General features: G+C 39.1%; 1 protein-coding gene across 5 annotated transcripts in view; it reads right to left on the bottom strand.

The window, feature by feature from the left end:
• Nucleotides 1–16,276, bottom strand: part of AP1S2 (adaptor related protein complex 1 subunit sigma 2) — a 32,354-nt gene extending 16,078 nt beyond the window's left edge. For 2 of the 5 annotated variants that reach the window (XM_061453192.1, XM_061453197.1), the window contains exons 1-4: nucleotides 15,880–16,275; nucleotides 15,144–15,322; nucleotides 7,826–7,934; nucleotides 6,797–6,934 (exon numbers count right to left, since the gene is read on the bottom strand). In XM_061453192.1, coding sequence (XP_061309176.1) covers nucleotides 6,797–6,934; nucleotides 7,826–7,934; nucleotides 15,144–15,322; nucleotides 15,880–15,909 — 456 coding nt within the window. In that variant the 5' untranslated portion in view covers nucleotides 15,910–16,275. Of the gene's footprint in view, nucleotides 1–6,389; nucleotides 6,422–6,796; nucleotides 6,935–7,825; nucleotides 7,935–15,143; nucleotides 15,323–15,879 lie in introns of those variants that run through there. The other 3 variants (XM_061453196.1, XM_061453194.1, XM_061453195.1) reach the window with 3 other exon arrangements.
• Between the last annotated feature and the right edge of the window lie 8,219 nt (nucleotides 16,277–24,495).

Consider the following 24,495-nt stretch of genomic DNA (forward strand, 5'->3'; position numbering starts at 1 on the left):
CAGCAACAGAAGAATATCTCTGGAGAAAAATCTATAGGTTAATGTATAGATAATAAACACACCCTTAAGTGAATTATAATCCATAAGGAATTCAGGATACCATTAATACACCCTTAACCATTCTACAAGAACTGTTTGTATCAATGCATGATCAACTTCATTGGTAATTTTGCAAAGTGGATGATCTTGATCAGTACTGGAATTTATACCAGCCAGGGTACTGAATCATTTATCAGTCAGCAAGGACTTAATGTACACTAACTTGCCTCACTTATAATTGAGATTTCCTTACGTTTCTATTTGCAAAGCTGACTGAATGAATATTTAATACTTACATGGACATCCCCTTCCTCACAACTTGTTGAGTCTTAAAACTTTAATCAGCATTTTGATTTCTTTAATAGAATAAGATCACTTACATCTCACACACATACACACTAAAAACGGGAAGAAAAAAGTATTATGGAGACAGATTTACTAAAATGGTATTTTAAAGGTCTGAACAAAAGCTACTCAGGTAAAAAGCAGACTGCTTTCTACCATTTTCAATTCATAAATGCAAGGATAGATTAAGATTTGCCAAAATGTTTCTCAAAAGACAATTAGATTTCTAAAGCATTTAGAAATCACAGCCTGCAAATCTATGATAAACTCTAAGCATCATGACATATCCAGAAAAGCAAATTCAAAAAGAACATTAAAATACTTAACTGCATTTTTCTAAATATAATTAAAAGACTCACAGACCAGTAAAATATTTATGTTGTGAGAAAAAAAAAGCACTCTGAGAATGGGAAGGGGGTGAAGAATGACACAGTAACCTCTTGACTCAATGACACTTTTTCAAGACTACATTTAAATCTGGAAAAGTTAATTTCCCCTCTCCCATTCCTAACTGGCAGGAAAACAGATGCAGATTATACTGTTAATTTTCTGGACCAATTTTCCTACTGTTTTAAAGCAGAAGAATATGATTTGGTAAGTACTTGCAGGAAAGCTTACTCCACAGTACTCCAACTCAAAAGTATCTATTAAAAATATGGAAACAGATCTGTCTGCTATCTGTTTACAGATCTGTCTGCTACTATAAAATGTACAACTAGTTGTCTTCAGAGGCTTGTTTCAAAGGGAAGCAATGTTCGTATGATTCCTTATTACATATATTCTTACAGTTCCTTCTACCTTAAGTCCAGCTGAATTAATATTAGGTATTCATAAAGCTATGACAACTTCTTACAAAAACTGTTGGTAGGCTTTATCAGTCTACAGTACAGACAATGATAAGCAAGATAGCCATAAACATATATGTATATACCTGAAGTCAGAAACACAGTTCTATAAAGATCTTAAGTCACTTTTTACTTAAACAGAACACTGCAAAGAGCAAAGTAATTAACACAAACATACACAAAGAACAAATGCTAGCATAACAAGGCTTGGAACTTTAACTGACACATTTGGAAACACCTCCCATGCACACTAACACTTCTTAACTGTGTACCTCTTTGCTCTCCATCTTGCAAATGCTGACTTTAAGAGGCTGTGTAGTTTTTATGACCACAATAACAACCCATATCATAGCTGAACAGCAAATAAACAAATTTGCCTAAGACAATGTGCAAATAAATTCTTACAAAGTGAAGCATATTATATATATAATGTTACAGAGCACAACTGTAGCCAAGCAGTTATACAAGACCTATTCATTCAAAGAATAATAACCATCTGTTCAACTGATGCAGGAAAACAAACATAAAAGTAACTAATCACTTAGGCCCAATATACTTTTATGTTGATTTGGGGTAATGTTTTGTGGAAAACTATGTCAGTGTCTAAGAACAAGCAATTAAACTTTTTACTTCCAAGACTGGGGAAAAAAAAACAAAACAAAACAAAACACAAACCCTATCTCTCCATACCTGAAGTACCTTACAAAAAGCCATTTACGCATGCACCCATTTCCTCACATACTACTTAAGAAGCACCCATACTTTGAATAGCACAATTAAAAAAACATGCAATGCCTCAAAAAGAAAGTGATTATGTTGAATGCACATTCCCAAATCATTCTACTTATGCATAGACTATCACAAAAAAATAAAAAATACTTTAATTCCAAGTTTTTAAACAACATCTGGAACTAGTATCATAAACAAGCCCCTTTATTTTTGATCAGTGTATCGGAATCAATGACAAGATGTCATCGAAATGGGTAAGATGTACACTGCGTACTTAAACCAAAAGATCAAACATGCTAACTGCATTACCTCCTCTTTCCTGCTACATATCCAACATCCTCCAGGGACTGACAGCTGAAATGTATTTTACAAAAGTGTCAGCTACAAAAACACTACCACAACTTATTCTATCTTCCACGAGTACCTTCAGATCATTATTTGTGAGTAAAATCAAGTACATACATGTCTTAAGAACTGCAGTCTTGAACTGACCAACCAAGCTGACTGCCTGAAACTGAGCCAGAAGTTACACATGAAGAACAGATGGCAATCAAGGCAGTCAGATCTCCATTATAATAAGGATCTCATTATCCATTCTTGTTTCACATTGAGAGGAATACAGGTACAGTTGAGGCAATTAATGTCACTGCCAACTTAGGAAGGCAGTCTATTGCAGTAGTCTGAAGAGCTAACATTAAATGAAGAATGAATTAATTGCATTAATTATCCTAAGTTTCTCAGGCAACTGTTAAGAAACAGGTGCTTACAAAGGCCGTTTCCTAAACCAGACAAAAATCCTCCTACTCCCACTCACTCCAGGCTTAGGTAACAGGGATTTTCTTTGTCATTGCTTATGCTAACATTCCTTTATTTTGTCGTATCTCAAAGACAACCTAATACTATCTCTCTGCTACCATGCATAACTTTAAACCTATGTTTTCCAATTAGAACATTTCATGCTTAAGAAAGCAATTTTCATGGCATGCATAAGAAATACACCAAGTTTTTTTTTTCAAAAATACTCATTCTAAAAAATAGAAGCTTAAATCTACACAGCAACCCTAAGCATCTAGTGGAAGTTAACTGACATTAACAATTTAAGCATCCTTCTTGATACAGGATGAGGTAAGGCCTTGAAATAATAAGGACAATAAGGTTAATTGACAGACTATCTATTTTTCTTCATGCAGAAGGACTAGTAAATACTACCTGAGGCTAAACTGCAAGAGCCTAAGACTCACATCGCTTTTAGATTTTTTTATCATTACTAAAGTAGTGATAGAAACAAACAAGTATGATATGTCAACAGATCCACTGGTCTTTTTATTGATATAACATCCTAAAAAATATTTAAATTTTCATTATTTCAGATGCTCTGCAATCAAATATTACATACATACACACCCTACAAAAGAACAGTGGAGGGGTAATTTCTAAAATACTTTTTATAAAAATTACATAGGTTGAATAACAAAAAGAGTTTTCACTCAAAGCCAAAGTTTAGGAAGTTCCTTCAAATGAAGATAGGCGAGTCTGTACATATTTGCTTTTAAACATATACATCATTGCCTAGTTTAGGCATTAGAATTATTAACTCCTTGATATTAGTATTTTAGCTCAGTAAATGACCATGAACTTCCTAGCACCATGTGGAATTACTTGTAAAAACCACAATACGTAGACTTGAGTGAAAAAAATCAGCTTTTTTCTTTTGCTTAGAGCATGTTATGTTCCTAGTTTCATGCACTGCAAGTATCATGAAGTCATGCACAGGATTATCTTTTAGCTGTTCACACACCACATGTAGAAGTCATGCAACAACATACTGCATCTGCCCATTCTCTCAGTACAAACTGTTCACACAAGCAAACATACACCTTTTCAGAAAGGCATGACTTTGTAATCATTAGTGAAATATTTAAGATTTGTACAGCAAGCAAGATACAAAATTATCAATCCAGTTACATGACATAATTCTTTTGAAGTATTTCTAGCAACAGATTTACAAGGAAGCATGTAAGCACACTGGAATAATTTGGTTTTATTACCATTGATATGTATAACACAGCTAGTACTGACAACTGACTATTGGCAAGTTAACAGGCGGTAATAAATGGGGTGTAGGGAATGAATATTTTAAATGAGCACATTATTAAAGAGCTAACAAGAAAGTGAAGGTGAGGAAGGTTTAAAAAGTTAGTATGTTTCAGTCACACAAACTTCAGCTGTCAAGTAGGTGGACTGCACAGCACTACAAACTTAATGACAAACTGAAGTAGGTGCTCAGAAACAGTACATGCTAGAAAACTGCCACAGAAAAAAACAAGCAAGCAAGGGTATTAAGAGCTAATTCCCTATTCAGCAATTTATGCCTCTGCATATTTCCTTTTAACACACAAATAGCCACTTAAGCAAAGGAAAGTCATTACAAATACATTAAGTATTCTGTGCATCTTTTAATCTTTAAGGTGCTTCATACATTAATGTATCTAGCATTACTAATTAATAATGTTGTGTATTCAACACTGAGTAATAATTTTTAAATTAGGCAACTTGAGTATTCACGGCCAAATAGAAGTTCTTTTGTTGCACATAATAAGGATCTGACATGGACAGAAACAAACACACAGCCACCCTGCTAGAAATGGTTTGCATTTGGAATCAAACCACATTTCATTACAGTAGCTTTGAAGTACTCTTGGAAGCAGAAATTAACTAAAGTACTAGAGAGTCTCCAGTTGTGACAAACTATTATTTTAACAACCCTCTTCATCAAACTCAGCATGCACACAGCAGCATTTGATACAAAAACAAACCTCTGCAGAAAGAGTTCAACTTTCTTGGAAGCTCGATTTAAATATGAATTCAGACTTTTACAGGTTTTATAAACTAAAAATCAGATATATGGAGTAGCTTTATACTTGATCAACAATCAATATAACCAAGAATGAAATACATAAACAAACATAAGACCAGAGTGGCACTGTGATAAATTCTTACATTCCAATTTAATCAGAGAAGACCTAATAAACCTTGACAGAACAGAAAATCTCAGAGATGGGGAAAGGAAGAATAATCAGAGTACATCTATCAGGGCAAGGGAAAAGTCTTCCACTGAAAAAGTGATACTTTTGTGTAAAATTTAAGTGTAAAAACAGAATGTTAATTGTTTGGCTAGAAACCAGTAATTAATTCCTACAGGTAGAATGCCTTTTTGATTTATCAGAGCCCTAGGAAAATGGTGAAAATAAAATTCAAAACTAGTGTGAATAAGTACAGTAATTCTATTTTATGTATTATTAACTGCGCATTTGCAGGAGACAGATTGGAATATATAAAAGCAGATATAACAGTTATCTAGAGAGCAGCAAAACATTTTCAGAAACTACACAGATTATTCCCCACACACCCCCTTTGTAAACAGCAACAGGACTTCCTGTTAAGATGATTACTTTTAAGGGTAAAGAAGGGGCTAACCAAAAGTGCATCAGAATACAAGCCGTAAGCAAGTGCATATAATTTCCTTACTAGAAACTGAGGGCAGCAAATCTGTAATGGCTGACCTTGCTCATGACACTAACTAGCTGTTGATGGACCAGAACTGTAATGTGCTGTGGATTTGCCTGTACTCTGAAAGGATTACAAACATAACTACAAGGGTAAAAACATTGTGTTTCCCCATGCTATTAATACCACATTCAACAAAAAGAGTACCAAGTGGAACACAGAACTGTTATGAAAGAATTAAGCAATTAACTCACAGGATGAAATAAAAAACTGAGGGGAAGAAAAAAAAAGTGAGCTTACATCTATATGTAATCTTACCCGTGAATCTCAGTACATTTAAACAAAATTAAGGCTCACCATCACTGTTAAACTGGATGTTCCACTGACTTGCACACAAGATTAACAAGTACCCCAGCACACCAGAATTTCTATTTCCATTTAGGTTTGGAAGGACCTTAACACTCACCTCAAGACTACAGCAATTCAGAGGATGGGGGTGGGGGGTGAGGACAGACAAAACAAACAAATGAAAATAAACAAAAAAAATGCCCAGAAAACAAAAAACACAAATGTAGACAACAAACAAAAAAAACAAACCCAAAACTACCATTACCATCCCAAAAACAATAAAAAAAACCTACCAGCATACAATGGAGAAACATGGGGAAATTATACTAAGCTTTTCTATATCATTGAATCCCTTCCCATCAAATGTTTTCCAAAGAAAATGGTATAGAGATGCAATCTTTTTTCAAAGTTAGTAATGAACAATAAAAGCATTCAAAGTGAAAAAACAATTGTTCTTATACTTCATTCTGTACATTTCTATGGTATTACTTTTACTACTTTGTCAACTTAAAAGACAAATGTTCCATGGTAAGCAACCTATAGCAGAAAGGCAGGTCTTTAGAATAAGAACTATACCTGAACGAGTCTCAAAGAAGAGAGTCTAGCTTCTGGATTTCAGCAATGAAACAGTAAAGAAGTGAACATGCATCAGGTATGACAAAAAACTAATGGTTGATTAATAAAAAGAAGAAATTAAAGACACATGAACAAAACTAAGTTAAAGCAGTATGAACTATCATTCTCTTAAGTATACACACAGAACAGCTACTTGAATTTCTAGCAAAAAAAAAAAATCACAGTAGGTTACAATATACACATGCCAAGAGCAGAGAGCATCATACTGCACAATTAGAACAACCAACTAGAAACTACATGCTAAGCATGCTAAAAAGCACCTCCTACAAGCTTAACAGAAACAGGAGACTTTTCAATTCAAGCCTACCATGCTGTTACTTTGGCCAGAAAAAGCTGAATTTGCTTACCTCCTGTAAAAGATCTGCCTGTTCAATGGCTTTGAGAACATTTTTCTTGGAAGTCTCCTGAACTTCCCCTCCTAAAAGGAACTCATCCAGAATGAAATAGGCTTTTTCAAAATTGAAGATGATATCAAGTTCACATACCTAAAAAGAACACCAAGCATTAATAGAAAGTAGGAGGATACTATTTATTGAGGTATATCCTCTCACAATACTTGTTCACAGCTTCGCCAAACCAAGATGTTAGCCTCAGGCTGTAATTTTTTAAGAAACGGGCAACAACAACAAAAACAAGCAAACAAAAAAAAAAATCAATCCCTTGGAAAAAAATATTTTTTTTTGCTTAAGTAGAGTTACAGCAAACTCTCTGCAAAACATTTTCATTGTTGAAAAGGATTCAATTCATAACTGTCAATATAACGTGGCTCTTCATGAAACAAGAGAACATTCCTACATAGAGTTCTCTTCTTGCCTGTGGTATCCAAAGGCAGAACGCAAAATCTTACATAAAACATTAAATCACAATCATCTCAAATTTCTTATTCATTCTGTGCACCTCCCTTGGAAAGTAGAAGGATGAGCAACAGTTTTTCTGAGTGCTAATGTACATTACTGCAGTTTTTTGTTTGCTATCTTGATAAGCAGATGTCTGCCACTTCTTTGCCCACTGCTCCTGTTAGTTCACAACCAACTGCTTCCTTTGGGAGCAGATAAAATGCTTACACACTAGCAGCGTCAAGGACAAGGAAGTCTGGGTGACTAGCCAGAAAGCTAAATACAAGATTTTGCCTGACCTCAAGCAAGGCTATTACAAAAATGAAACAAATACAAGGCAATTAACTCCGGATTCATAACAGTTCTCTCAAATTACTGGTATTTTGTATTTTAACAGTCATATAGGCAACCATTAGTTTAGTTAGGCCAAGCAAGCAACATGTGTCAGATGTACCTCTAAAAAACATAATCAGCTAGCTGTTGAAAGAGCTGCGGGCATAAAAAAAAAAGAAGTTCTGTAATATGAAGACGCTAACTTACACTGCCAAAATACTTGTCAAGAAGTTCTACATAGCGATGAATTATTTCTAGAGTTATTAGTTCATTGTCTTGATCTTCAATCGCACAGCAGAAATAAAGGCTTGCATATCTGTAATAAAATAATCCTGATGTTAGCATAAGAACATGTACAAAATGAATGCACTTGAGATGTATTATGCTCTCAGTAGTCCTTCATACTCAAGTCCAGTAGACTGTTATGCTACATCAGCAGTCATACAAGCTCTACCAAAGAACTTTCAGCAGACATAGGACAGCAGACATACTCATGGGATCTGCCTCCTTGATTCAAGAAACACTTCAGTCTTTATCACTCTTCAGTTGATGGAATTAAGAGGTAATTGGAAATGGAAATGCATTTGGGATTTTTTTGGCCTCCTGGCAGAATTCTGGGGCAATTTTTTTTTTCCTACTATCTGTAATATCCAAACACTGGTATACTAATTAACAGATTCAATCTTAAATTTTTATCACAAAAGCCACACACTAAGATAATAAAAACTACAGAAAATACCCTGGGAAAGATAAATTGAACTAACGATTAGAATTTGGTCTTTACAGAGAATTTAACAAATGCCCCAAAAACTCCAAAATTAATACTAATGTCATATACCCCAATTGCTACAAAGTCAACAACTCAATCACTACCAACTATCCTGGTATAAGGCTAACAAGACACCATCATCTGGTTTCTAGCAATCCACTGCCACCTTGGAAGACAGGGAATTCTTTATTTAAGATATCTTGGCTTGCCACTTTAACAAAAAGACCATTCAATTCTGCTATGCTCTACCATACTCTTAAGTCATGTGTAAAAAAAAAAAAGCTGATTAAAAAAAAACAAACCAGAAATGAAAGCTGAATTTTTAAGTGCTAAAACCATATGCTATACAGACACACATGGCACAACTGAGATTTCAAGTCACACCTCTTGTAACTGATAATTTACAGGAAACAGAAACAGCTTTTGTTTACCTACTCAGAACAACTGGCCACATTAAGCACACAGTATCCAGCCCTACTGAAAAAAGAAGCCATTCAGATATGAATGCCAAATTTAAGATATGCATTTGTTTCCCATGCACAGAGAGATACAGACCTTTTAAACGTTATGCATATTTTATAAGCTGGGACTTTGTAAGCCCACAAAGAAATTGTCAGGGTTTGGGCTAGAAGTCTGGCCAAGAAAAAAAGTTGCATTTTTTAGTACGTTCAAATTTGCTCACCTAGCACCATTTGTGATCCGAACACTCCGCCGCCTCCACCCCCCCCCCCCCAGCTCTGAGTCAAATTGCTATGGCTTCATTGTTAAAACTTCCCAGAATAAGTTTTGAATAAGAGTTTTAAACTATTTTAACAAAATTACTGCCTGCCAATTCTTCCATCCTACCACAAAACTTTGGGGGGAGGGAAGAGAGGAAGACACCTCCATTGAAGCACTTAACACTAAATCCCTGCTCTTTCATCTCCTCACCATAGGGACTTGTCAGCCCATCAGAAATCCTATCTGAGCACAGTTCTTTTGATTTTACATTGTTGTGTTTGTGCCTCACTAATTTTTCAACTAGCCTGCAAGATGCAATTTGTATAAGGCATCTTTTAGACAAAGCTATTTTAAAAAGTATTGCAAAGTGATGCTATAAAGAAAAAACATTTTCAAATCTACTGAGGAATTTAGAAGTCAAACTCCAACTTACTGTATTTCATTGTAGAGAAAGAGCTTTGGTGCATTAGTTGACATTTGCACTAATTACCAGCACTCAGGCCAGATCCATCTTTTCTTCATATAGCTTTCTTTATATTCAGATGAGCAGCACTAATTATAAAGTGTAGTTAAACTGTTCCTTTACAGTGCTTAAGCACAACTTTAAACACATGCCAGGAAACATTACCAAATTTAAATCAAATATTTGAATTTTATCCACATAAAACAGTCCTTTTGTGCTTCCACATTACTTATGAATCTCTTTTGATGAACAGAACTACTTTATGCAAATAACCACAAAGAAGAGGGGGGATGGGGATAGAAGGGAGAGATTACCTAACATAAAGTACTTTCCCAGAAAGGTGTCTGCTCTCAGCATCCTCATTTAAAAGAAAACATAGCATACTTTTGAAAGACTTTATTTGGCAGCTAGTGAGCAGACTACACATTCAAGCTCTGCCAACTGCAGTTTTGGCAAAAGAATACCAAGAAACAAAAACTACACAGTGGGCATCTTAACATGAAAGGGAGGCCTGGCTATCTATCATTATATGCAGAGAATATTTTTCCAAGTATTTTCTAAGTAGCAACCGTAACTAATGGATCACTACTCAACAAAAGAAAATAAATGCAGATTCATTAAGCCTATATGGCAAATAATGTTAGACTATAAACAAGTCAGCCATCACTGCAAAGGGCATGAGCATACTACTAAGGTATACCTTTCTTCAGATGCAAATTCTCAAAGACAACAGTTTAATATCAATTTTCTTTTGCAGGCCAGGGCTTCATAAAAAAGCATCCACATCTAGTCTACTGCAGATAAACTAGAGGTTTTGCCAAGTATAGAAGCTTACATGGAGAATGCCCTACAGAGACAATTAGATTATGGTGCTAAAGGCTGAAGAAAGATTTCTGCTCTGCAGAAATGCTGTTTTCCCCTACTGAGCCCGACATAAACCTGCCTTCCGTATGCACCCATTGAAAAGACAAATTTTTATGGTAAAGTATGCCACATCACACAAAAGCAAATCTAGTGCAGTCTGTAAGAAACATTCTGCCCTATTTTCTTCCACTTGCTATTGTGTTTTGTTTGGGGATTTGGTCTTTTTTTTCTTGGTTGGTTTGAGGTTTTTTTTGTTCTTGTGTTGGGTTGGATTTGTTTTGTTTTCCCTTTTCTCTCTCAGCAGGTGTCTTCATACACAAGTTAGGTGCTTACATTCATTTAGGGAAATATTTTATGACAGAACTCCCTCCACTTGTTAGACATGGAAGCAAACACAGAAACCCCCAGAAGAGCTTGGGGAAAAAAAAAAAAAAACAACTAAAAATCCAATGTGGAGTAAATAAAAAGGAAACACAAGAGGCATATGAATACTTTTACAAACTCTTGCCTTCAGACAGATTACTTTAGAGAGATTTTTTTGCAACACGAAACAAATTCATGAACCTACCCCTCAACAGCTGCAATAGTTCAGCAGCAAGAAGCCTCATGATTAGCAGGCAAAGCTTCAGCAGAGTTCTCTGCTACTGCTCTACTCGCAACAAGGTTCAGTAACTCTGCTGGGAGATCAGGTCACTGAGTGCAGAGCATAACTGATTAAACCCTATCAGTTCAGTGGTATTCTCCTATTAGCTGAGAGAACGCCTACTTGAAACCAGCCCTGGAAGTCTGTCACCAGGCAAAGCTACAAGCAAGCCAGAAGTCTGTCAGTATCTGAAGTCACTTTGCACATAGATCCCAACTGCAGAAATTTAAAGCTTACAGAGTTTGACAGGAGCAGAAATGAAATGCAAATGACAACCAAGCTGCCTTTAAAAGGCAGGCAGGTGCTTACAGGAGCCCAAGAATCTGTTGTTTGATGATAGCTGTTGACCCAATGAAAACTGGGACAGCTAGTAAGTTGTGACTGGTAGAAGATTCTATTTCTCCTCCAAAAAAAACTCACATTTGTTTGATGAAACAAGTTCTGAGCATTTACGACAGGCAGATCAGTCACTATTCAGTTATAGAGAGATTAACAATACCACTACTGAAATTAAGCATTTTTTTTTTTTACAGTTTCTCATTTCAGCAAGGCTATACCCCCCAGTAAGTTTAGAAATGAACAAAAACTTGGTACTGCTAATCATCTAAGAATTTTTTTCTCAATACCAAGGTCCTCTTAGTGACGCATGAACTGGAATTCTGTATAAAGAAGGCCTGATTAAGTTAAAATAATCAAACCCAAGTACCTAATTCACTATAATTGCATTCAGTTTTACACAGTCACCTAATTAACATCACAGTGATACTTTTAACAGATACAACTGGCAGCTAAGATGTACATAGACAGTGATTATGTCAACTGCTGGGCACATAACATACCACTAGCCACAGGCCTGCACCTTAGATTCATAATACTTTAAGAGGCACACTACTTAAAGAATAGTGTCTTTTGTTGGGGTGGAGGGGGGAAGGAAGGGAGGGAGGGTGGGGGTCAGGAGGGGACAGAGGGATGGGACAGTTGAAAAGAAAAGCTTTAGAACTTAGTTTTCCAGAAGTCTTTAACATAACCTATTTTAAAGTATAAGACATTTGCCACAACATTAAGAGCAGCACAAGCTAAAGTTTTATAACTTCATACTGCAAACATATAAAAGCAAAGGCAAAAACCTTAATCAAATTATTAAACAACAATAAGCAAGCCTCACGTTAGCCAAATATTAACAAAGTGAAATTTATATAAAAATCAGCTATTCTGCAATTCCAATTTTGACTGCATACCACCAGAAGCTAAAATAGTGACCAGCTGACATCTGGGGGGGGGGGTGGGGGTGGGGGGGGTGGAAATCACATCCTATCTTAAGTTCCTTTTTTCAGTAAAACTACAAATTTTAGCATTTAACACATTTCTCTGCCACAAGCAGACAGCTGCATGAATTTCTAACCTGTATGCACCAGTACCACTACAGCTAGTTCTTAGAAGGACAAAACATGAAGAGTGATCATCAACTGTGTTTGCTAAGTTTCTAATCAGCTGTCTGCAGATGTCTCCCTCGCTATTTTCATAAAGTGAAATTGTTGTTGACTTCCCATATTTGAATTTCTTTTTTTTTTTACTCAGCAAGTCACTTCAAATCTCCGTCTCCTGAAGTTAAACACTCATGCCCTTTTCCAATCTTCCAGTGTCTACTAGCCAGACAAACTCTCTTCCAAACCAGCTACAGAGTACATACATCCCAACTCACAACCACATAAAAAGCAGGGCACCTTTTCATCTGACCCTAGTCTGCAACCGTTATCAATGCTACATGTGTGAAACTAAAGAAAATAAATCACACACATTCAGATGGATTTTAAAACAGTTCTATTTTCTTGAAGTTTCATTCAGAAAGCAAACTAAGGATGACACGTTAGAGAGCTAAGGAGGCTAATCAAAATAGCCCAGCTTTCTTGATAAACACTAAGTATCAAGGCAGCAAAACCTACTGGCTTGCCAATTTTGCATTTCAGTTCATTCTGTTCTTGAAAATAGGTACATCAATGCAACCCTTGAGTACACTTCTAAATAATGGCAACAATTCTCTGAGCTGCAATATCTAGATCAATTCTCTCACATGTCGACAGTAACTACACTCTAAAAACAAAAAGAGCACATCAATTTCAGCACTTTCAGACTCTTAATAGCATCACATGCAACATATACAATCGCACTATGCACATACTTTTCTAGTTTATATTGAAAAACATTTGCAACAGAAGTTCAGATCTTTCCCAATAATGGATTGGACAAGAACAGATCCCAGGAGATACTCAAGAGCCTTTTGTCTGTGAGCAACTGGGAACACTTTTTGCAGTTTCACAAACCATGCAAAACTCACGCAGATGTGTTTCTCTTTTAGCCACCCACCCTTCAGAATGTATTAGGCTTTGACTATCATAACCGTCTTTTGGGGATTATATAATTTTGTCTTATAACTGATCTCTCTTTTCAAAGAAATCATACTAGCTTGTACTCATCACCTTTAATGCCAATGTGATGAGTGGAAAAAATCCCACTAACCTAAAAGCTGTAAATGTTATCAGATACAAGAATCTAAACTATCGCCTCTTATACTTAGTCCTTCTGATGATGTTTTAGTCTAACGGAACATGCCGAAAAAGCAGAAGTAAAGACTGGAGATGTTTATTAGCTTGATACAAGCTGATCTTAACAAGATTTCATAGGCTAACTGTGCCAGATTGTTTTGCACAGTGAAGTAAGTAAGCTACGGCAGTCAGCTGTGCACATCAGCAGTCTAGCAGACGGGCTACAGTCTACGTCCAGCCCAAAATGGTCTAGGATAAATCTCCCAGCAAATTTCTGGGAGAAAAAGACTGGGCAAGGGAGGGAACAGACTGGCTTACTCATGCTAAATTTTTCTGATTTAGTCCAAAAAAAGCCCAGCTAAAGAAGCACTTGTAGGCATTAGAACTCAAGCACCCACAGCATTCAAGTAAGCTTGCCTACATGCATGTACAAGAAGTTTTGTTAGAAAATCAAGAGGCTGAAATAAAAACTATCTATGCTTTCAAAACAGCCTTATGCATTGTTCCTCCTTTTTCCTCCTCCTTGTTAAAGAGCTACATGCATTAGAATGAATGACATTCATGGGCATGAAGTTCCATGCAACAACATATATACGAAACAGGACTTAAACCTCTAAGCCTTTTTAATTCTACGCATTTGGTACACTAGGAAAGAATTATAAACTCTTCATTTCACCTCTAGTCCTCTCTGCCTTACCTATAGAGAGGATATAATAATATTTATTGTAGGGCACAAATCATTTAGTATCTCAAAGAGGGAAATACAAACGCACAAACCTTCTAGGGGAGATAACTCAAGATTTCATAGCACCAGCTTTAGCTGGAAGAGATTCAGCCTACCAAATCAGGATGAGGATTACATTCTAAAGATCAGCACAAAACTAAAAAATGCTTTTAAGATACTCCTAGAAAAGTTAGGGAACAACTGAGAAATGAAACTACTGCAAAAAAAAATTATACATTACTTCCATCAGAAGAAAGCTAGCCATGATTTGTTCAATTAGGAGAAATGCCTTTTTGTATACACAGAAAAAACAAAATTAAAGAAATGACAAAAAACCAAACTGGGTAATCGCAAAAATTATTCCTTATTTCTATAAGCCTTTAAAAGCAAGCTACATTTTCAGGCGATTTATGAAGTCACTGACTTATGAAATTCAGTTTTTCTTTACCATGTATTAAACCTCACATGCTTCATATTTGTAAGCATTTACATACTGCGTGAATCTCAATGGAGAACCAAGACTCCACCACTCCTTCTGGAAGTAGAAGGAAACCTCATTTCTTCAGCACATTTCTAAACGCATGAATGATTTTCCACATATGAATGATTCCTAGTTGGTTATCAAATTAGATTCAAGGGAGAAGTCAGTGTTCTCCATAACCAGCAGAAGCAAAGAAAAAAACAACAAAACAAAACCAAAAACCACATCAACAACAAAAATCAACCTTCATTATTTGCTTGCTACTTATTACGTTGTTTGTCACGTAAGGCAATTACAAGGTTAGTGAGACAGAATAACCTTTTGTAGACAATCTTCAGGTCTCTCCATTCCAGGAAGCTGCACATTTTCGGCTTGCGGGCTAATACTGTTTGAACAAGTTCCCTTGTGATTTTCTTCTTTTCTTTGTCAGATAATGGGACATACCACTTCTGGAGTCTCAGTTTCCCCTGGCGACTAAAAAGCAACATAAACTGCATCTGTTGAATTGGGGGGGAGGGGGGGGACAGGGAGAAAAGAAGGGGGGGGTAAAAAAAGGTTACTCTCAGTCTTAGTTCTAAAAGGATTTATGCGAGAAAAAGCAAGCAGGAAGCAAGATAGCCATCGAAAACTGCAACCATGTTATGTATTTCTATAGCCATGGCAGACGTTACACAAGATTGGGAGTACCAATAACACAAAGGATTCTGCTGAATAAGGTCAGTGATAGCAAAGATAGCAGAAAGCACACACAAGTTTCGTAAACTGATGTCTTCTGACATCAGTTTCTACACCAAGTAGCAAGCGAATACACCCAAATTTCAGACAACAATATCCAGCACTGTTGCGGTTGCATTTACATTTACTACAGAAAATGACAAAAAAAACACACAAAACAAACCCCAAAAACCCAGCACAGCAGTCTCCTCAAATACCCAAATTCATTTTGAATTCACCGGATTAGAGGTTTACGGCAGGAGCAATTTGCACTTAAAATCTTTCTGAAAAGCCTCAGAATACTTTAAAAGACATTAAACCTCCCAACGGAGAGTCCTACGGCACAGAAAAGCCTAGTCTTTCCACACATTACACAAAAGGAGTTGAGATTAAGTGCTTTCCCTGCGATCCTATGTTCAGGTCTCGCTTCCTCTGAAGGAGTGATGCTGCAATTATAAGAGGAACTTGCCGACTGTGTTTTCCAGCAGCTATAACATTAAAGGAAATTACTTTTTTCTTTTTCTCTTTCCGCTCAAAGTTGTTTCGAGCTCGTGAAGTTTCCCAGGCAATGACAGACGTGAAATACGACGAGAAAGCCCAGCCTAGTCCCGGATGACAACTCCGACCAGCGCCAAGCACAGACAAGAGGCGGCAGCGGCGGCTCGAAGCCCGGTGATGCCGGGGCGCTCCCTCCGCGGGGACAACCCTCCGCGCCCGCGGTCTCCTCCACCCGCCGCCACAACACTCCCCTGCCTCAGGCGACCCTCCCTTCGACCCCGCGATACGCTGCCGGCCGCCGAGTTATGGGCCAGGCCCGCCCCGCGAGGAGACCAGCGCCCACCGGCCGAGGGGCAGCCGACGCCCGTCCCAGCTTGGGGCGCGGAGCTGGGCAGGAAGCAGCGCCTTGTTCGCCACAGCACCTCTTTATGGTGTGGAGCGGCAGGAGGACGAGGAGCCGCCGCCGGCCGCCCCCTCCCTCGGTCGCTACTGGCTGCTGCCGGGGCGGGCTGGAAAGAAGGAGGTCCCGCAATCTAGGGTACGAACAGCTCCTGCGTCCCGCCGCACCCCGACGCTGTAAGGGAGGGGAGCCCGCCTCCACGCCACTGTGCTCACCGTGTCCTGGGGGGGGAGAAAGAACGAGAAAAAGAAGGAGAAGAAAGAAGAAGAGAAAACAGCGGCTCCGCTATCCAGACCGCTACCGCTGTTACCACCGCGGCTGCCGAGCGGGACTGACGGCAGGGGAGATACCGCCAGCGCCAGCGCGCGCACCCACCCCTTCCACGGCCAGCCCCTCTTACCCCCCCCACCCCACGCCCGCTCGGGGAGGTCGGGGCGGGGCCGGACTCGCGGGAGGTGCTCGCGGGCGGGGGGCGTGGCAACGCAGGAAAGGGGAGGGGCCAGGCTGTGCCGCCGTTTGTACACCCCCCCACCTTCTCGCAATATAAAACTTTATTAGCTCGTCGGCTCCGCGTGGGGAGGGGGGTTTGGTGGTGGGGCACGACACCAGCACATGCGCAGTGCGGCGAGTCAAGGGGCGGGACCTGAGGGAGCTCGCCGCCACCCAATCAGGGAGCTCAGTGCAGAGGAGGGAGGGAGGAGCAAAGCACGTTTATTGACCAATGAGAGCGAGGAGCAGGCGGCGAAGGGAGGAGCTGGCAGGGGCGGTAGGAGGGGCTGGGGCAGAAGGCGCGGTTAGAGACCTTAATTTGCGTGGCCCGAATTGGGATAGGGCGAGAGCCGACGAGGCAACAGCCAACCGGGAAGGGTAACTACAGATAGCGGTCTCTCCAGCAGCCAATGGGCTGGCGAGGCACGGAGTCGGGAAATGACATCAGTCAATTAGGCGCCCGGAGATGTAAGGCTCTCCTCCCCGGGGTCGGCCGCATCGCGCTTGCGCCGCGTCGTGTTTCCCTCCAGCACGTGCGCCCCCCGCCTGGGGGCGGGCGGAAGAGCACGGCGGCAGAGGCGGGTCTGGGCGCTGATTGAGCCTTTTCGTGAGGCGGGCAGCCGAGTTCCCTCCCCGCTGCGGGTGCGCCGGCGTGTGCGGAGCAGAACCGGGGCAGGTGGCACCGTCTTTCACCGGGAAGCTTTCCCTCAAAGTCACCTTGCTTGGTTGGCAGGATGGGCCCCCGTTATGTGTTCAGCGGTGTTGTGTTTCCCAAATGCAATCGGGTTTTATTCCTGTGCAGCTGGAGAGGTTTTCGTGCCCGAACAGCTTGATTTTGTGGTTTGGTTGGGTTTTGGTGAGTTTGTTGGAGAGATGATTTAGGTGAAATTTTAGTTGAAAGAAACACAAGAGATGTGTCTCTTTGGGCCAAAATTGAGGCAGCTTTACTTGTAAGTATTTTAAGGACCTAATGCTCTCTACATCGCTGGTGCTCATCCCTGTCCTTCCCCACCCCAGCGGTATTAAAGGTGGCAATAATGAGGAAAGATCACTTCGAACACCAGATCCTTTCATGGTGTGATGGGATTACAGGAGAAGATTGTGCTCGCTCTGTAGCTCTCCATTAGGAGTAGCTCCAAGTGCTTTGGGATATGTCATGCTTTTATTTTTATTATTGATACTTAAAAGCCTGTTGTTCTGGCTGCCAAACAGCTGTGTCAGCAGAAACCAGTGCTGGAAATGCTTTTGTGTAAAAATATGGATAGTCTGAGAGGTAAGCCAGTTTTTCTGGCATTTCAAGGAATTCTGTAATCAATTGTACTTGGGGAAAACTGCAACTATCTTTCCCTTTTTACAGCAGAGGTTATAACTCTTAGCCAAAAGTGACATGAGGTTCATGAAACCAAACTGAATGGATAAGGCAACTGCAATATTAGAGTTCATGTAGAATGTGAGAGCTACTGATGTTAGGGGCTTGTTCCTGTCATGCTTAATGTTTGTTTAGCAGCCATCTTGTTCTCATTTGAACTTACCTGTCACCAAGTGTAACAGATATGTGTGGATCTGTTACTTCGTAGAGCCTTCCTTTATACCAGTGTATTATTTTGTCCTTTGTGGTTGCCACGCATTGCAGCTCCCGCTTGTTTCTTGTGATCCTTTTCCATGATCTAAAATATCCTGTTGTTCAGAAAGCTTTCATAAAGTATCTCTTTCCTAATCTGCACTTCACTGTTCTTGAGTTTAGCATCACATATCCCGTGAGTTCTGTGCTAAAAGTGCATGTGCACTGTGGGTGCTTCTGGATCTTAAGCCAACTTTTATTTCTCTTCATCAGAGCTACTTCAAGTATGCAAGTATGTTAGCATCATTATGGTAATGGAAGTTCAGAAGTTAATTTCTGAAGTAGTTGCACCAGACCTGTATTTTGATTTCTCTCTTCCCAGCTCAATGAAATATTTATGCAATATGAATCAAACCACATACTCTACAAATGCTTAGTTTAGTGAAATCAGGAGAACTACCCAGATGGTTCAAGAAATGTATGTAATTTGTTGACATAGAGTCTCAGAGCTCCTCTTTTTTTTTTTTTGACTCTATTTTTATTTTTTCTTTTTTTTTTTTTGTCAGATTTCCTGCTTACTTTCAGTTTCTGGTTTCATCCAGTGACACAAGGGCAATTGCTCTACTGTTTTTCCCCTTCCTCTGTTACTTGGCTGGATTACTTCAGGCTTTAACCTGGGGTTTCTTAATTAAAACTCCTTCTGGTCTGAATCACTCTGACATATGCAGCTTCAGGTGGTCTCATAAAGCATGTGATACCAGTGGTATGTCAGTCATGGTGGGAACTGTGTCTAGCTGTGTCTAACTCAGCTGAAGTTTTGTCTTCCTCAGCCTGTCCTGCGTGTCCTCATCACTGTTCCAGGCAGGGGATGCTATTTTATCTAGTCTACCCAGATTGCCACTTACATGATCATTCCTTAACTCATTTCTCTCAAAATGACTCTGCTTACTTTAACCAGTTTAAGGTGCAATTCTGTGGCTGTTTCAAATTATGTAAACCCTGACTTCTCCTACCCTGTCCTTCCATTCCCAGCTTCATGTTCTGATGTCTTTTTCTGTGCTGGTACTTAGCTGCGTATCACACAGGGCATCCTAATGAGGCAGCTTTTGGCTGTACAGGTGAGGATACAATAACCGGGTTAGTTGGTTTCAGGATTGAGTACCTCTGTCGGGAGGGCAGTGGCAAACAGAGGTAATGCTGTCCTTTCTGTTTGTGCTGTTTCTTTTGGGAACTTTAGGAGACTTGCTGTTTGCATTTTTTTTCTTGCAGTTTGTACTAATACGCCTCTTTATACTGACTCCATTTGTTCCTGTAAGAAATTATCCTGTCACCTGTTGAACTAGCAATATACTGAACTAGCTGTAATTATCAAATTGATAAAGATACACATGATGCTTAAAACAATAATATAATAACCTTTGAGCATTCCACAGACCCGTCACAATGCAAATGTCATGCAGTCTAATTTTACACATGACACAGCGAGTCTTCTGTTCATTAGCGTTTGTTTTTTGTCCTAAATGTGGCTTTAACAAGATGGATTTTAAAGAATGAACTCAGTATATTGGTTTCTCAGCCTTGGTTGATAACCCCCAGGTTTAGTATGGATGGATTTTTTTTAATTGCTACACTTGTAAAATCCTAGTTTTTCCATTTTAGAGGTAAGGCAAGTCTTCAGGGGGTATATCCATTGATCATAAGACATTTGGGGTCCCCAGCCAAGAGTTTGTTCTGTAGGTTATTTCCAGCATAACTTGGGACACAGAAAAGACTGCCTCAAGCTGGGGAAAGAGGGAGGAAGCTTATATCAAATGAGATTAAATTTGCCTGGTATGGTTTATGTCAGTTCTTAAGGGTTTTTGTTTGCTTGATTGGTTGCTTGGGTGTGTTTTTTTGTTTGTTTTTCATTAACTGGGTTATAGTAGGTTTGTCTGTGTTACTGGGTCTTACAAAAAATGTAGTAAAGCAAACATCCTGACATTTGTCACTTAATGCACGGTGTTAGTGCCAAATCTGAAGCCCCTAAAAGAATTCTGTTGTGTTTTTACTCTTAGCTAAAATGATGGATAAACCAAGAGGCTTTTATAATATGAACTATTAATTCTAATGGGAAATTCGTTTACTGAATATTAACAGCATTTTTTTTTTTTTTTTTTTTCCCTTTCAGGAAAGTAACCCAGTATTTAGTAGAGAAAGGCTTTGTTTCTACCTCCCTTTCAACCATCTCAGTACTTTAAAGAGAAGGGCAACATTTTTTAAAAGTACATACTGTATCTCTCCACTAAAGTAGGCGGTGGATGTATGAGTGAGACTCATTTTATTGTTAATTTATCTTCATGATGCTCAATATCAGACTCCATTTTCATTGACTGAATAGCTGTGGAGTCATTATGAAGGCAATAAGAACTGAGCTACTAGCCTTGGAAGTGATTATTGCTAGATTTTTTTTCCTCTTAAGCCTCCAAACAGGATGTTGCATTATCGTATGCAGTTCTCTACCCTGATGTATTGTCTGAACACTGGCCAAACTATCAGTGCGCCGTTATGATTCATGTAGAACACTCAATCTCAGTGGAGCCAAAGTGAGTATACATGAGACCATAAATGACAGTTTTCATTGCTGAGCTCCTTTTTTTTTTTTACATGGAGCTCTCTCAATTAATTACTATTATTCCAATCTAGTAGTCTGATTGCTAGATGCTAGTAAATCATTGGATCATGCCTGGAATCCTAACCCATCTGTGTCTTCTGTGTAAGGGTTACAGGTTTGCCTGTGAGAGACTTCTGGACATTGAAATTTTTTTAAATGCTGTTGTTTTCTAACAGTCTTATATAGCTCTCAGGAATATGAGTGTCAGGCAAAATGTATGATAGGCACAGCTACAAAATGAGCATCACAGATGTTCATCCTTGAAGTTGAATTTTCAGAGCTAAAGGAATAGTTGGAAACTGGAGTGTGAAAATCGCAGCCTGGTTGTAAAAATTGCAGAGTCTAAACCATGCCTTACACGTGTCATTTGCTTTGGAAAATAAAAACCAACTTTTGAAAGTATCTGAATATACAGAAATGAGGTAGGGAAATGTAGTAGTTGCCAGTCAGCAAGGATTTCCTTTTACTTACCATGTTTATTAGCCTGAGCCTGATGCAAGACACAGCAGCCGTTTCAATAAGACACACACAAGCCAGTTGGTAGCATTGTGTACATTGGGCTAGTGAGCTGCAGATTTCTATCCTCTACTTCAGTGATGTTCTCATCTTTTGTTTTTTCACTGTCTATATTGGAGTAGTGCTTGGAAGCCCCAGAAGTGAAGAAAACTAGCTGCTGTGCAGACATTTATGAAGAAGTTGTCAGGACTTCTGGTGCTTCTTCCTGCTCCATGGCTACAGACTACAGCAAAGAATTGAATGGTTTCAGAAGCAACTGTATGAGGAAACATGGCTTTTCAGCCTCACATGGTAGTTCCTCAGAGGAAGGGAGAGAGGGAGAGAGAGGAAGGGAAAGAGAGGAGGCTGGGATTTCTGAGAATGCATCAGTACTTCGAAGAGTTGTTGAATGCAGCACCTCACATATATCTTGCTCATCTTCTGGCAGTCCTAAGAAAGCAGTACATGCCATTGCAGTTTGTGAAGTGGCTAATGCTGCAGGTTAAGCAATAAGTACTTACTGAATCGCCTTGGGTGGCATGGTTTAGTGTGAGGTGTCCCTGCCCATGGCAGGGGGGTTGGAACTAGATGATCTTAAGGTCCTTTCCAACCCTAACTAATCTTTGATTCTATGAAGAAGTAGTTGGACAGGCTTATGTGAAGTGGCTCAATTTTGTTCAGGATCAGGAATTTTTATTTTTTTTTACATATCAAAGCACAGTTCTGGATAGGACACCTGAGAAGTCAGACACATTCAGAGTAAGACGGAGTGTAGGTTTTCTGGAACCCAGTTTGATTACTCTAAATCCACTTAAGAATCATTTAGGCATGTGTGTCCTCTTCTGTCCTCGCTACAAAACGTGTTTAACTGGTGATCCTGTAAGGCCTCTTGGTCTGACTGTGTGTGGAGCCTGAATCCAAAGGGTACTGCCTTTTGCACCAAGGAGATAATCTGCTTTCCAACTTCTGCCTTTCTCAGGTTGGCATGTTGCTCTGTGTAACCAGGACAGAAGATGCGGATTTGCATAGCATGTGTCCTGATTTTCAGCAGATAGAAACTTTTCATGGAAACTTGGAAAACGGTCTGAATCTGAAATGGTAACCTAAAACTAAAATGTTCTGTGTTATAATCAGACTCCTAAATCCCCCAAGTTTCCACACTGATCCTACAGTATTATACTAAGCTTTCATTTCAAATCCTTCTGGAGAATTCAGTACAACTTTCTCTGTCATTTTAAAGAAAATATATTACATGATCTGCCTAGTTATTGACACTACCAGAAAGGGATGACGCAGTCTGCAAGGCCTTCATTTACTGCCATTTTCTTTTTGTCTGAAGTGTTTAATGAGGATGAAACTGGGGCAGCTGAAGGCCTGTAAGCCATTTACTCCCTAATTTTAAAGGCTTAAGAAGAATTTAAATGATGCATAGATTTTATGCTGCCTGTTTTTGCATGTGAGAAGATTTGATTCGCATGAAGTTTTGTTCGAGCTGTCTAGACCCCTTCTGTTGCCATTACTTTATAAAGCCTGTCGTAGTGGTGCTGTGCTCCGCCTACCTTAAAGCTGCTGAACGGTAATTACAGCAAACACCTTTGCGGGGGGGCATGCATCTGTTAAAAGAATGTGTACCTGGGATCTCTAGTTTTTGAAGGAATTTGAAAAATTAAAAAGCATATGAAATGAGTATGATAAAGTTTATTGTGCGAGCTAATGGAGGGGGAATGTGAGTTTACAAAGTATCTGTAAAAACTAAGTATCTGTAAACAGTTACTGTCTCCCTTTATGCTTTCACACCCATACAGTCAGAAGCACCAAAGTGTGTGGATTCAAATGGTCTAGTCAAGATCACGTGTGTGATCACGCAGAGGATAAGGATGCTGTCTGCTAAGGCCTCCTTGTGCCTCTGGGTTCCTTGATTGGCAGATGAGCTGATTTTGGACTTTGTTTTTATGCTGCCTAGGAGGGGATGATGTTTGTGATACTTTACCTCACCGTTTTGTTTCACCCTTAACAAAGTCATGAAAGTCTTCTTGTCTCTGGGTTTGGCGCTGGACTTGTTCTTCATCTTTTTTGATACCTTGATGTCAGTTTTCTCCTCCTTTTCATTTGTATACTTTTTTTTTTTTTACGTGTTCTACAGCCTCTTGTGGTACTTTCACGCACATACCCCTTAAGATTTGTTAAAATTCACTGCAAGAGAGCCAAGTAACTCCTCCTTTTTCCGTGATCACTTTGTTCCTCAAGTGCAAGCCTTGCTTTCTGTTTCCACCTGTACAGTAGCATATCAAATACAGTCAGAAGTCAGTCCCAGTAAGAAGACACCATTTACTCTCCAACTTTAGGATTCTGCCCTATTCCAATTTACTCAAGTCTGAAAGGCCAGTGTTTCAAAACTGCAGTGTGCTATTAACAGGGATGAATTCTTTGGCAGTGTATTCTTTCTACTGCAAAATACTTGCTGTGTGGAACCTAAGACCCTTATTACAAATTCATGAATGATTTTTATCCATCCTGGCAACTCTCATAAGCATTGCAGTCGTTTGGAAGGAAAAAGATCATTAGTTTGTACAAAAAAACGCAGCTTTGCTTATATTTGATCTAGCGCTCTAGTGAGAAAGGAATACTTAAACTTTTTAAAAAAATTAATCAAGAGGTGCTTCTACTATATTACATCTCACCAATCTATTTAGAAGCAATGTTCAATAAGAGAGAACTCAGTGCAGAGCATCAACAAAAGAAAAGATGATGTCTAAAATGTGCACAGTCCTCAATGTGTTGGAGGAGTTGTAAAATCATCTTGTAAAACTTAACTACTAGTCATCAGAAAATAACTTCCTAAAAGAGAATCTGCCTATCAAGA

This window comes from Pezoporus flaviventris, unplaced genomic scaffold, assembly GCF_033815535.1.
Source record: "Pezoporus flaviventris isolate CSIRO_AGI_PZ_B2104156 unplaced genomic scaffold, CSIRO_AGI_Pfla_v1 ptg000015l, whole genome shotgun sequence".
In the NCBI taxonomy this organism is placed as follows: Eukaryota; Metazoa; Chordata; class Aves; order Psittaciformes; family Psittacidae; genus Pezoporus; species Pezoporus flaviventris.